At 45.8% G+C, this 13,311-nt stretch overlaps 3 protein-coding genes across 3 annotated transcripts in view; all 3 read left to right on the forward strand.

The window, feature by feature from the left end:
• The window catches only part of LOC138363305 (uncharacterized), an 855-nt gene extending 113 nt beyond the window's left edge, over nucleotides 1-742 (forward strand). The window contains exon 1 of the mRNA XM_069322321.1: nucleotides 1-742. This exon is cut by the window's left edge and continues 113 nt beyond it. Coding sequence (XP_069178422.1) covers nucleotides 1-742 — 742 coding nt within the window.
• Nucleotides 743-4,008: 3,266 nt separating this feature from the next.
• On the forward strand, nucleotides 4,009-4,383 carry LOC138363306 (uncharacterized). Its single transcript, XM_069322322.1, has one exon. It carries the CDS (start codon nucleotides 4,009-4,011, stop codon nucleotides 4,381-4,383), a length of 375 nt encoding a protein of 124 aa, XP_069178423.1.
• Nucleotides 4,384-5,830: 1,447 nt separating this feature from the next.
• LOC138363307 (uncharacterized) lies at nucleotides 5,831-6,946 on the forward strand. The gene has a single exon (XM_069322324.1). The coding sequence runs from the start codon at nucleotides 5,831-5,833 to the stop codon at nucleotides 6,944-6,946; it is 1,116 nt and encodes a 371-aa protein (XP_069178425.1).
• The last annotated feature ends 6,365 nt before the right edge of the window (nucleotides 6,947-13,311 follow it).

Consider the following 13,311-nt stretch of genomic DNA (forward strand, 5'->3'; position numbering starts at 1 on the left):
TGGCACCATGACCATGCTGCAGGTCACTGTTGGCACCATGACCATGCTGCAGGTCACTGTTGGCACCATGACCATGCTGCAGGTCACTGTTGGCACCATGACCATGCTGCAGGCCACTGTTGGCACCATGACCATGCTGCAGGTCACTGTTGGCACCATGACCATGCTGCAGGCCACTGTTGTAATCATGACCATGCTGCAGGTCACTGTTATAACCATGACCATGCTGCAGGTCACTGTTGGCACCATGACCATGCTGCAGGTCACTGTTGGCACCATGACCATGCTGCAGGTCACTGTTGGCACCATGACCATGCTGCAGGCCACTGTTGTAATCATGACCATGCTGCAGGTCACTGTTATAACCATGACCATGCTGCAGGTCACTGTTGGCACCATGACCATGCTGCAGGTCACTGTTGGCACCATGACCATGCTGCAGGTCACTGTTGGCACCATGACCATGCTGCAGGTCACTGTTGGCACCATGACCATGCTGCAGGTCACTGTTGGCACCATGACCATGCTGCAGGTCACTGTTGTAATCATGACCATGCTGCAGGTCACTGTTATAACCATGACCATGCTGCAGGTCACTGTTGGCACCATGACCATGCTGCAGGTCACTGTTGTAATCATGACCATGCTGCAGGTCACTGTTATAACCATGACCATGCTGCAGGTCACTGTTGGCACCATGACCATGCTGCAGGTCACTGTTGGCACCATGACCATGCTGTAATGATCTGGGGCTCAGATCATTGGTTCTCCCTTCTCCCCTCTTTTCCCTCCCCTTCTCCCCTCCTTTCCTTCTCCCTCTCTCCTCCTTCCTTCTTCTCCCCTCCCCTTGGCCGTCATTCGTCTCCTCCTCTTCCCCCCCCCCCCTGTCGCCCATTTGTCAGGGTCAAGAGGTTGACCTGAGGGTAGGGTGGTCTTGGATACCTTGGCTTCTCCCACTCAATTCCCCACTCAGATGTTCCCCTCTCCATCCCCTCTCATCCCCTCTCTTTCCCTCTCACCGGCCTTTTCCCCATACAAGGCAGAGTCAAATGTCCCTACTCCTATCTTAGAGGAGACAGGCTTGAACATAAATTATCAGTTTTGTAAACATTGCTCGCAGGTGTCTGGGCTCCATAGACGCGCCTTGTCCCCCTTCTCTAGCTGGGGAGAGCTGACTCAATCTCTCAGAAATTCATGTAGCTTTCCACGACAGATCAGTGAAGGTGATTGGCCTGAGATAAGGGCCAAGTCCTTATTGGCCCTAGAGAGCCAGACCTCAGGCCTACGTGTTAAATGGTTGGCCAGGGCCAAAATAATGGGGGAGCCCTGGGGCTGTAGTAGATGGTGGGAGGAGTATCCTTCCCAGCAATAGGTTGGAAAAACTAAATTTCATTAGTGTGTCTTGGGAGTGTATTAGGAACAGGGCCGCAAGCCCGTATCCTCGGGGCTGAGGGCAGCCATCAACATCTTGGCCGTGGTGCGGGTATTTAAGGTATAGTGCACTTGAGTTTTGTGTCCTCGGTAAATACCCATTGTGCCTCTAGGGAAATAGAATAGGTGATGTGTTCAAATTGTCTTAATTTACATGTTTCATAAAATAAATGGTATAGCTTGTCCAGTGGTATTCACTTAACTCCCCTTTGATATATTTTGCTACTTTGTCATTTTTAGGTGTTGTATTGGAAGCCCCCAGGTTCTCCTAACAATTAATCGATACTAAAGTTGCCCTTGGATTTAAATTAGTAACGTAAATTACACAAACTAATTTTCCAAAATTTATTACTGTAATTCATATTACCCGGAGTCCCATGGTTACTGATTCCTTGCCTTCCTGGGGGGATCGGTGATTGACACATTCAGGTATGGTTGGTCAGGAAGGTGGTGGCAGTGTAAATGTGTTTTGTTATTGTTTCTTTTAACTAATAACCCTTGTCCTTGGTGTATCTTCCTCATTTAATATTCCTCTTACATACGTGGCAGTCCAGTGAGGGGTCATACTGGACTGTAACAGTGTTAAGCTGGGGTATTGAGTGAAGAGACGGAGAATTACAACAGAGAGCGTATATTACGATTATGAGAGATCACAAGATAACAGGATTAATACTGGGGAACATTGGGTTATTACAATAGAGGCCGCGGTTATTACGACAGGGTAAGCGGTCGTTACAATGCTGCAGGTCACTGTTGGCACCATGACCATGCTGCAGGTCACTGTTGGCAACCATGACCATGCTGCAGGTCACTGTTGGCACCATGACCATGCTGCAGGTCACTGCTGTAATAATGACCATGCTGCAGGTCACTGTTATAACCATGCCCATGCTGCAGGTCACTGTTGGCACCATGACCATGCTGCAGGTCACTGTTGGCACCATGACCATGCTGCAGGTCACTGTTGGCACCATGACCATGCTGCAGGTCACTGTTGGCACCATGACCATGCTACAGGTCACTGTTGTAATCATGATCCATGCTGCAGGTCACTGTTATAACCATGACCATGCTTGCAGGTCACTGTTGGCACCATGAACATGCTGCAGGTCACTGTTGGCACCATTGACCATGCTGTAATGATCTGGGGCTCAGATCATTGGTTCTCCCTTCTCCCCTCTTTTCCCTCCCCTTCTCCCCTCCTTCTTCTCCCTCTCTCCTCCTTCCTTCTCCCCTCCCCTTGGCCGTCATTCGTCTCCTCCTCTCCCCCCCCCCTGTCGCCCATTTGTCAGGGTCAAGAGGTTGACCTGAGGGTAGGGTGGTCTTGGATACCTTGGCTTCTCCACTCAATTCCCCACTCAGATGTTCCCCTCTCCATCCCCTCTCATCCCCTCTCTTTCCCTCTCACCGGCCTTTTCCCCATACGAGGCAGAGTCAAATGTCCCTACTCCTATCTTAGAGGAGACAGGCTTGAACATAAATTATCAGTTTTGTAAACATTGCTCGCAGGTGTCTGGGCTCCATAGACGCGCCTTGTCCCCCTTCTCTAGCTGGGGAGAGCTGACTCAATCTTCAGAAATTCATGTAGCTTTCCACGACAGATCAGTGAAGGTGATTGGCCTGAGATAAGGGCCAAGTCCTTATTGGCCCTAGAGAGCCAGACCTCAGGCCTACGTGTTAAATGGTTGGCCAGGGCCAAAATAATGGGTGGAGCCCTGGGGCTGTAGTAGATGGTGGGAGGAGTATCCTTCCCAGCAATAGGTTGGAAAAACTAAATTTCATTAGTGTGTCTTGGAGTGTATTAGGAACAGGCCGCAAGCCCGTATCCTCGGGGCTGAGGGGCAGCCATCAACATCTTGGCCGTGGTGCGGGTATTTAAGGTATAGTGCACTTGAGTTTTGTGTCCTCGGTAAATACCCATTGTGCCTCTAGGGAAATAGAATAGGTGATGTGTTCAAATTGTCTTATTTACATGTTTCATAAAATAAATGTATAGCTTGTCCAGTGGTATTCACTTAACTCCCCTTTGATATATTTTGCTACTTTGTCATTTTTAGGTGTTGTATTGGAAGCCCCCAGGTTCTCCTAACAATTAATCGATACTAAAGTTGCCCTTGGATTTAAATTAGTAACGTAAATTACACAAACTAATTTTCCAAAATTTATTACTGTAATTCATATTACCCGGAGTCCCATGGTTACTGATTCCTTGCATTCCTGGGGGGATCGGTGATTGACACATTCAGGTATGGTTGGTCAGGAAGGTGGTGGCAGTGTAAATGTGTTTGTTATTGTTTCTTTTAACTAATAACCCTTGTCCTTGGTGTATCTTCCTCATTTAATATTCCTCTTACATACGTGGCAGTCCAGTGAGGGGTCATACTGGACTGTAACAGTGTTAAGCTGGGGTATTGAGTGAAGAGACGGAGAATTACAACAGAGAGCGTATATTACGATTATGAGAGATCACAAGATAACAGGATTAATACTGGGGAACATTGGGTTATTACAATAGAGGCCGCGGTTATTACGACAGGGTAAGCGGTCGTTACAATGCTGCAGGTCACTGTTGGCACCATGACCATGCTGCAGGTCACTGTTGGCACCATGACCATGCTGCAGGTCACTGTTGGCACCATGACCATGCTGCAGGTCACTGCTGTAATAATGACCATGCTGCAGGTCACTGTTATAACCATGCCCATGCTGCAGGTCACTGTTGGCACCATGACCATGCTGCAGGTCACTGTTGGCACCATGACCATGCTGCAGGTCACTGTTGGCACCATGACCATGCTGCAGGTCACTGTTGGCACCATGACCATGCTACAGGTCACTGTTGTAATCATGACCATGCTGCAGGTCACTGTTATAACCATGACCATGCTGCAGGTCACTGTTGGCACCATGAACATGCTGCAGGTCACTGTTGGCACCATGACCATGCTGTAATGATCTGGGGCTCAGATCATTGGTTCTCCCTTCTCCCCTCTTTTCCCTCCCCTTCTCCCCTCCTTTCCTTCTCCCTCTCTCCTCCTTCCTTCTCCCCTCCCCTTGGCCGTCATTCGTCTCCTCCTCTCCCCCCCCCCCTGTCGCCCATTTGTCAGGGTCAAGAGGTTGACCTGAGGGTAGGGTGGTCTTGGATACCTTGGCTTCTCCCACTCAATTCCCCACTCAGATGTTCCCCTCTCCATCCCCTCTCATCCCCTCTCTTTCCCTCTCACCGGCCTTTTCCCCATACGAGGCAGAGTCAAATGTCCCTACTCCTATCTTAGAGGAGACAGGCTTGAACATAAATTATCAGTTTTGTAAACATTGCTCGCAGGTGTCTGGGCTCCATAGACGCGCCTTGTCCCCCCTTCTCTAGCTGGGGAGAGCTGACTCAATCTTCAGAAATTCATGTAGCTTTCCACGACAGATCAGTGAAGGTGATTGGCCTGAGATAAGGGCCAAGTCCTTATTGGCCCTAGAGAGCCAGACCTCAGGCCTACGTGTTAAATGGTTGGCCAGGGCCAAAATAATGGGTGGAGCCCTGGGGCTGTAGTAGATGGTGGGAGGAGTATCCTTCCCAGCAATAGGTTGGAAAAACTAAATTTCATTAGTGTGTCTTGGGAGTGTATTAGGAACAGGGCCGCAAGCCCGTATCCTCGGGGCTGAGGGCAGCCATCAACATCTTGGCCGTGGTGCGGGTATTTAAGGTATAGTGCACTTGAGTTTTGTGTCCTCGGTAAATAACCCATTGTGCCTCTAGGGAAATAGAATAGGTGATGTGTTCAAATTGTCTAATTTACATGTTTCATAAAATAAATGGTATAGCTTGTCCAGTGGTATTCACTTAACTCCCCTTTGATATATTTTGCTACTTTGTCATTTTTAGGTGTTGTATTGGAAGCCCCCAGGTTCTCCTAACAATTAATCGATACTAAAGTTGCCCTTGGATTTAAATTAGTAACGTAAATTACACAAACTAATTTTCCAAAATTTATTACTGTAATTCATATTACCCGGAGTCCCATGGTTACTGATTCCTTGCCTTCCTGGGGGGATCGGTGATTGACACATTCAGGTATGGTTGGTCAGGAAGGTGGTGGCAGTGTAAATGTGTTTTGTTATTGTTTCTTTTAACTAATAACCCTTGTCCTTGGTGTATCTTCCTCATTTAATATTCCTCTTACATACGTGGCAGTCCCAGTGAGGGGTCATACTGGACTGTAACAGTGTTAAGCTGGGGTATTGAGTGAAGAGACGGAGAATTACAACAGAGAGCGTATATTACGATTATGAGAGATCACAAGATAACAGGATTAATACTGGGGAACATTGGGTTATTACAATAGAGGCCGCGGTTATTACGACAGGGTAAGCGGTCGTTACAATGCTGCAGGTCACTGTTGGCACCATGACCATGCTGCAGGTCACTGTTGGCACCATGACCATGCTGCAGGTCACTGTTGGCACCATGACCATGCTGCAGGTCACTGCTGTAATAATGACCATGCTGCAGGTCACTGTTATAACCATGCCCATGCTGCAGGTCACTGTTGGCACCATGACCATGCTGCAGGTCACTGTTGGCACCATGACCATGCTGCAGGTCACTGTTGGCACCATGACCATGCTGCAGGTCACTGTTGGCACCATGACCATGCTGCAGGTCACTGTTGGCACCATGACCATGCTGCAGGTCACTGTTGGCACCATGACCATGCTGCAGGTCACTGTTGGCACCATGACCATGCTGCAGGCCACTGTTGTAATCATGACCATGCTGCAGGTCACTGTTATAACCATGACCATGCTGCAGGTCACTGTTGGCACCATGACCATGCTGCAGGTCACTGTTGGCACCATGACCATGCTGCAGGTCACTGTTGGCACCATGACCATGCTGCAGGCCACTGTTGTAATCATGACCATGCTGCAGGTCACTGTTATAACCATGACCATGCTGCAGGTCACTGTTGGCACCATGACCATGCTGCAGGTCACTGTTGGCACCATGACCATGCTGCAGGTCACTATTGGCACCATGACCATGCTGCAGGTCACTGTTGGCACCATGACCATGCTGCAGGTCACTGTTGTAATCATGACCATGCTGCAGGTCACTGTTATAACCATGACCATGCTACAGGTCACTGTTGGCACCATGACCATGCTGCAGGTCACTGTTGTAATCATGACCATGCTGCAGGTCACTGTTATAACCATGACCATGCTGCAGGTCACTGTTGGCACCATGACCATGCTGCAGGTCACTGTTGGCACCATGACCATGCTGCAGGTCACTGTTGGCACCCATGACCATGCTGCAGGTCACTGTTGGCACCATGACCATGCTGCAGGTCACTGTTGGCGCCATGACCATGCTGCAGGTCACTGCTGTAACCATGACCATGCTGCAGGTCACTGTTATAACCATGCCCATGCTGCAGGTCACTGTTGGCACCATGACCATGCTGCAGGTCACTGTTGGCACCATGACCATGGCTGCAGGTCACTGTTGGCACCATGACCATGCTGCAGGTCACTGTTGGCACCATGACCATGCTGCAGGCCACTGTTGGCACCATGACCATGCTGCAGGCCACTGTTGGCACCATGACCATGCTGCAGGCCACTGTTGGCACCATGACCATGCTGCAGGTCAATGTTGGCACCATGACCATGCTGCAGGTCACTGTTGTAATCATGACCATGCTGCAGGTCACTGTTATAACCATGACCATGCTGCAGGCCACTGTTGGCACCACGACCATGCCGCAGGTCGTGTGGCCTTCAACCGTTCCTGATACGAGAGATGACAGTTCTGGAATGACTTTTGTTGCCCGGTGTTGCACCTTCTCCAGAGCAGCTATGTCCTTCTGAAGGTGAGGTCTCCACGTTTGGATTCAGCATTTAGATGTTAAATAAATAAATAAATAAGTGTTTATTCAGGTAAGGTACATACATACAAGAGATTTTACAAAAATTGATAGATTTATAGATAGAGCTAGTACATACAATGCCTAAAGTTACTATTACGCAAAGCGTTTTCGGGCAGGAAAAACATTAAAGACTAAAACTTAATACTAATTGAGTTTAAAGTATAAAATGTGTTGAGAACAAATAAAAAAAAAAAAAAGGGGGGGGGGGACATGGCTGAAAAAGCAGCACAAATACAATTAGGTCGACAAAACAGCGTTGTTTAAAAAAACAGACATGGGTTGACAATATAGGGGTAAGGTAGGTTACAGGGAATTTATTAGGTAGTGCTTCGTTTTTATCTTAAACTGGTTGAGAGAGGTACAGTCTTTAACACTTTCAGGTTCCATGATTGGGAAGGTCATTCCACATTCTGGGTCCCTTGATTTGTAGAGCATTTCTAGTTTGATTAAGTCGTACTCTTGGAATATCAAAACTGTATTTGTTTCTGGTGTGGTGCTCATGGGATCTGATATTTGTTTACAGCCCAGAAATGGATATATTATAAGAAATATCAGCATAAAGAAAGCAAGTTCGTCTCCCAGAGAAGAGTGGCCGTGAACATGACAGGCCGGGAGGGGGCTGTCTCCCTCCCGGCCAGGAGGGAGGCGGCTGCTCCCGCTCCACCTGGTGTTGTGGTGGACGTCCGCCCGGGGAATTACCGTCCCCGGAGTCTCCAGTCAAGTACTAAATAATAAATAAATAAATATGTTTATTCAGGTAAGGTACCTACATACAAGTGATGTTACATTAATGGATTGATATATAGATAGAGCTAGTACATACAATGCCTAAAGCCCACTATTACGCAATGCGTTTCGGGCAAGAAAAACATTAATATCTAGAACTTAATACTAATTGAGCATTAAGAATAAAAAGTGTTGAAAACAAATACAAATAAAGATAAAAAAAAGGGGGAACATGACTGAAAAAGCAGCACAAATACAATAGGTTGACAAACAGTGTTGATTAAAAAAAATAATAATAATAAAATAAAATAACAGACATGGGTTGACAATAAAGGAGTGAGGTGGGTTACAGGGAATTTATTAGGTAGTGTTTAGTTTTTATCTTAAACTGGTTGAGAGAGGTACAGTACTTTAAACATGGTTGGGAAGGTCATTCCACATTCTGGGCCCCTTGATTTGTAGAGCATTTCTAGTTTGATTAAGTCGTACTCTAGGAATATCAAAACTGTATTTATTCCTGGTGTGGTGCTCATGGGTTCTGTTACAACCTTCAATGAAGCTTTTGAGGTCAGGATTGGCATTACAGTTCAGCGTTTTATACATGTATAATACACAAGAGAGAATGTGCAGTGACTTAATATCTAACATATTCAGAGATTTGAGTAAGGGTACCGAGTGATGTCTGGGGCCAGAGTTGGTTTATTGTTCCTAATAGCAGCTTTGTGTTGGGTAATGAGAGGACGTAAATGATTTTGGGTAGTAGAACCCCAAGCACAAATACCATAGTTGAGGTATGGATAGATGAAGGGAGTAATAGAGAGTAACCAGGGCAGGGCGGGGTACATAATATCTGATCTTAGAAAGAATGCCAACAGTTTTTGAAACTTTTTTTTGATATATTTAGAATTGTGGACCCTGGAAATTCAGCTTGTGGTCGATGAGAACGCCAAGGAATTTGCCATCTAATTTGTTACAAATTTGGGTATTGTTTATTTTGAGATTTATCTGATTAGAGGATTTATTGCCAAACAGAATATAAAACGTTTTGTCAATGTTACAGGGTGAGTTTGTTGGCAGTTAGCCAAAGATGGATTTTCTCTAGCTCAGTATTTTACTGTGGCATGTTAGAGCAAGGGGGTCAGGACTGGAGTAAATGAAGGTTGTGTCGTCAGCAAATAGAATAGGTTTGAGGTTGTTGGGAGGCATTTGAAGGTCATTATGTAGATGAGAAAGAGGAGAGCGGCCAAGTATGCTGCCCTGAGGACACACCAAATGTTGATGGGTAGGGTGGGAGAAATTGTATATTCACAGAAACATACTGGAGCCTGTCAGTAAGGTGAGATTTGAGGTATTGCAGGGAGTGTCTCTGACTCTCACCAAGTTGTGTTTTGCGGGGGTTGAGCTCCGGCTCTTTGGTCCCGTAGTGGTAGTGTAAGTGTAGAGGCGGGTTTACCCAGGGGGTCTGTGTGTAGTGTACATGCTTGTGTACCGCCGTTAATGCTAGATATTACCAGTGAACAGTAGGTGTATCTAGGAGAAATAGCGCCTATGGCAGACACGGAAATTGCGCCTCGGTCCAAACATCTCACAACACCTCTCAGGGAAACTTTACCATGAAATCAGCTCAAAAAAAATACCAGTCAAGTTCGTTAATCTTTTAATTGACAATTATGACTATATGAAAATTACAACTGCACCTTTCTTGCTTTCACCGAGGCAAGTTGGTCTATGATGTGGTCAAACGCCAGTTTTTTTCAGTTTCTTCTCTTTGTGCACTCAGCAGAGCAAGATCACGGTCCGCCTTGACCCGTTGTTGTTTGAGACTCAGTTACTGGGAACAAAAAGTTCCAAGTAGCACGGGCTATGGTGAGCCCGTAGTGGACTTACCTGGCGCAGGAGCGGGGCTGTACTTGGCCTTGACCCGTGGAGGCTCTCAAACACGAAAGTGTAAGTTTTAACTTGCTGAGTGATCCATCACAGCTGGCGATGGGAACTGCGATGGTTAGCATTATCTGAGGAGCAATGCGAAGATTAGAGAAGACGCTCCCATCTCCATACTATATATATTGCTATACTGTATTGCTATATAGTCGTAATGACTTGGCGCTTTTCCCTGATAATTCCCTCCATACTGGACAATTAAATCGAGAAGCTCTTCAAGTCTTGATATTTTCACGTTGGTCCGACTCGATAGTAATCTTCTGCCCGCCAGAATGTCTTCACACAGCTGCTGGTCACCAACATCACACTTATTATTTATTTTTTTTGAGATATATACAAGAATTGTTACACCTCTACAGTTCGTCCAATTTTTCCCACTTCTTTAGTTCGCTACTGTCAGCGGCGGCCTACAACAATAATATTATTAGGATATGTAGTTAAAGGAAATAAATCCTTTAACTACATATAATAATATTATAATTAAGATCATACATCCTAAGAAATAACCACTGCTTTTCTCAAAAGCGGTGGGTTTTCTGTGAGAAGAAAACATAATTCTATGAGTTGCGTCTAAACGACTAAGCTGCGCGCGCACCGAGTGGGGTACTTATATGAGCGCCGCGGACCCGGCACCTCTGTTTCGCCGTCCCCCGCAGCCACTCCACATACAAAAACGCCCACTCTCCTCCCGGGATCCTCTGCATCCCCTGTTTTCCTTTTCACGGGATGATATTCAGGCAGGCTCAGGCGACACTTTTTTTCTATCTTGCTACGCTTTTGTGTTACCTTTAGAGGTGCTCCGCCGGAACTCCAGAGCTAAGACATATTAACAAGAATTGTCATTAGTGTAAATGCAAATAATGCAACTTTCAGTTACTAATTATAGATGTAACGATAAATTGTAATTGAGTTATACTTTATAATGGCTATTCTCTAATATTATTTCAGGATAATAATTCATTGTTATTCACTAATCTTTATTAGTAACATAATTATTATCCACTTGAACTATCTATTCTAGTCGCCATAATTAGCTATTATGCTTCGTCATAATTAATGTTTATTATTATAATTATTTATTATTATAATTAATTATTATTATAATTAATTATTTATTATTGTAATTATATATTATTATAATTAATTATTTATTATAATTAATTATTTGTCTCCGTGGTGTAGTAGTAAGACATTCGCCTGGCGTTCCGCGAGCGCTTTGTCATGGGTTCGTATCCTGGCCGGGGAGGATTTACTGGGCGCAAATCCTTAATTGTAGCCTCTGTTTAACTCAACAGTAAAATGAGTACTTGGTTGTAACAACGATTCTTCGCGGCGGGGATCGTATTCCAGGGACCTGCCCGAAACGCTACGCGTACTAGTGGCTGTACAAGAATGTAACAACTCTTGTATATATCTAAAAAAAAAAAAAATATTTGTTATTATTAAAATAAAAAAGTCCCCCACTCTGCTCGTTTTCTTCCAACCGCAGAAAATTATTTTTTCACTCACCGAAGATAGCTTATCTAACTATATAAGTGCTCATGGCGCCGCTTTCTGGTGGCGCCAGAGTCAGTGCCACACTTGTCACACTCTCGATACGCCACTGCCAGTACTCACCTAATTGTGCTTGCGGGGGTTGAGATTCGGCTCTTTGGTCCCGGCTCTCAACTTTCAGTCAACTAGTGTACAATTTCCTGAGCCTATTGGACTAGGACGTGACGAGACGTGAGTGCAGGTTTTAGACCCTACTGGGATGTGACGGCCGAGTACAGGTTTTAGACCGTACTCGACGGCCGAGTACACGTTTTAGACCCTACAGGACAGCTGAATACATGTTTTAGATCCTACTGGACAGCCGAGTACAGAATTTAAACCCTACTGGACGGACGAGTACAGATTTTAGACTCAACTGGACGGCCGAGTACAGGCTTTAGACCCTAATGGACGGCCGAGTACAGGTTTTAGACCCTACTGGACGGCCGAGTACAAGCTTTAGACCCTACTGGACGACCGAATACAGGTTTTAGACCCTACTGGACGGCCGAGTACAGGTTTTAGACCCTACTGAACGGCCGAGTACAAACTTTAGACCCTACTGGCCGACCGAGTACAGGTTTTAGACCCTTCTCGACGGCAGAGTACAGGGTTTAGACCCTACTCGACGGCAGGGTACAGGATTTAGACCCTACACCATGACAGAGTCCAGGTTTTAGACTTTACTCGACGGCCGAGTACAGGTTTTAAACCCTACTGGATGACAAAGTGCAGGTTTTAGACCCTACTCGACGGCAGAGAACAGGCTTTAGACCCTACTCGACGGCCGAGTACAGGTTTTAGACCCTACTCGAAGGCAGAGTACAGGTTTTAGACCCTACTCGACGGCAGAGTACAGGTTTTAGACCCTACTCGACGGCCGAGTACAGGTTTTAGACCCTACTGCTTGACCAATGACAGGTTTTAAACCCTACTGGACGGCAGAGTACAGGTTTTAGACCTTACTCGACGATAGAGTACATGTTTTAGAACCTACGCGACGGCAGAGTACAGGTTTTAGACCCTACTCGACGGCAGAATACAGGTTTTAGACCCTACTCGACGGCCGAGTACAGGTTTTAGACCCTACTCGAAGGCAGAGTACAGGTTATAGACCCTACTCGACGGAAGAGTACAGGTTTTAGACCCTACTCGACGGCCGAGTGCAGGTTTTAGACCCTTCTCGACGGCAGAGTACAAGGTTTAGACTCTACTCGACGGCAGGGTAGAGGATTTAGAACCTACTCGATGACAGAGTACAGGTTTTAGACCCTACTGCTCGGCCAATTGCAGGTTTTAAACCCTACTGGACGGCAGAGTACAGCTTTTAGACCTTACTCGACGATAGAGTACAGGTTTTAGACCCTACGCGACGGCAGAGTACAGGATTTAGACCCTACTCGACGGAAGAGTGCAGGTTTTAGACCCTACTCGACGAACCTACCTTACCCCCTAAAGTCAACCCATGTCTTGCTATTTTTAAACAATACTGTTTGTTGACCAAGTTGTATAATTGCTGATTTCTGCCATGTTCCCCGCCTCCATTTTTTCTATTTTCAACACAATTTATATTTTAATCTCAATTAGTATTACGCTTTAGTCTAAATGTTTTTTCCCCCCACATATCTTGCCGGAAATGCTCTGTGGTATTGTGTGTACTAACTCTATCTATAAATCCAACATTATGTTTGTAACTCATCTTATATGTACTTTTACCTGAATAAACATATTTTTTATAATTAAGCCTCATTTC

This window comes from Procambarus clarkii, chromosome 10 (genome assembly GCF_040958095.1).
Source record: "Procambarus clarkii isolate CNS0578487 chromosome 10, FALCON_Pclarkii_2.0, whole genome shotgun sequence".
Lineage (NCBI taxonomy): Eukaryota > Metazoa > Arthropoda > Malacostraca > Decapoda > Cambaridae > Procambarus > Procambarus clarkii.

Excerpts from the sequence above, each read along its gene's own strand:
- LOC138363306 (XM_069322322.1), top strand. The coding sequence starts at position 4,009 with ATGACCATGCTGCAGGTCACTGTTGGCACCATGACCATGCTGCAGGTC.
- LOC138363307 (XM_069322324.1), top strand. The coding sequence starts at position 5,831 with ATGACCATGCTGCAGGTCACTGTTGGCACCATGACCATGCTGCAGGTC.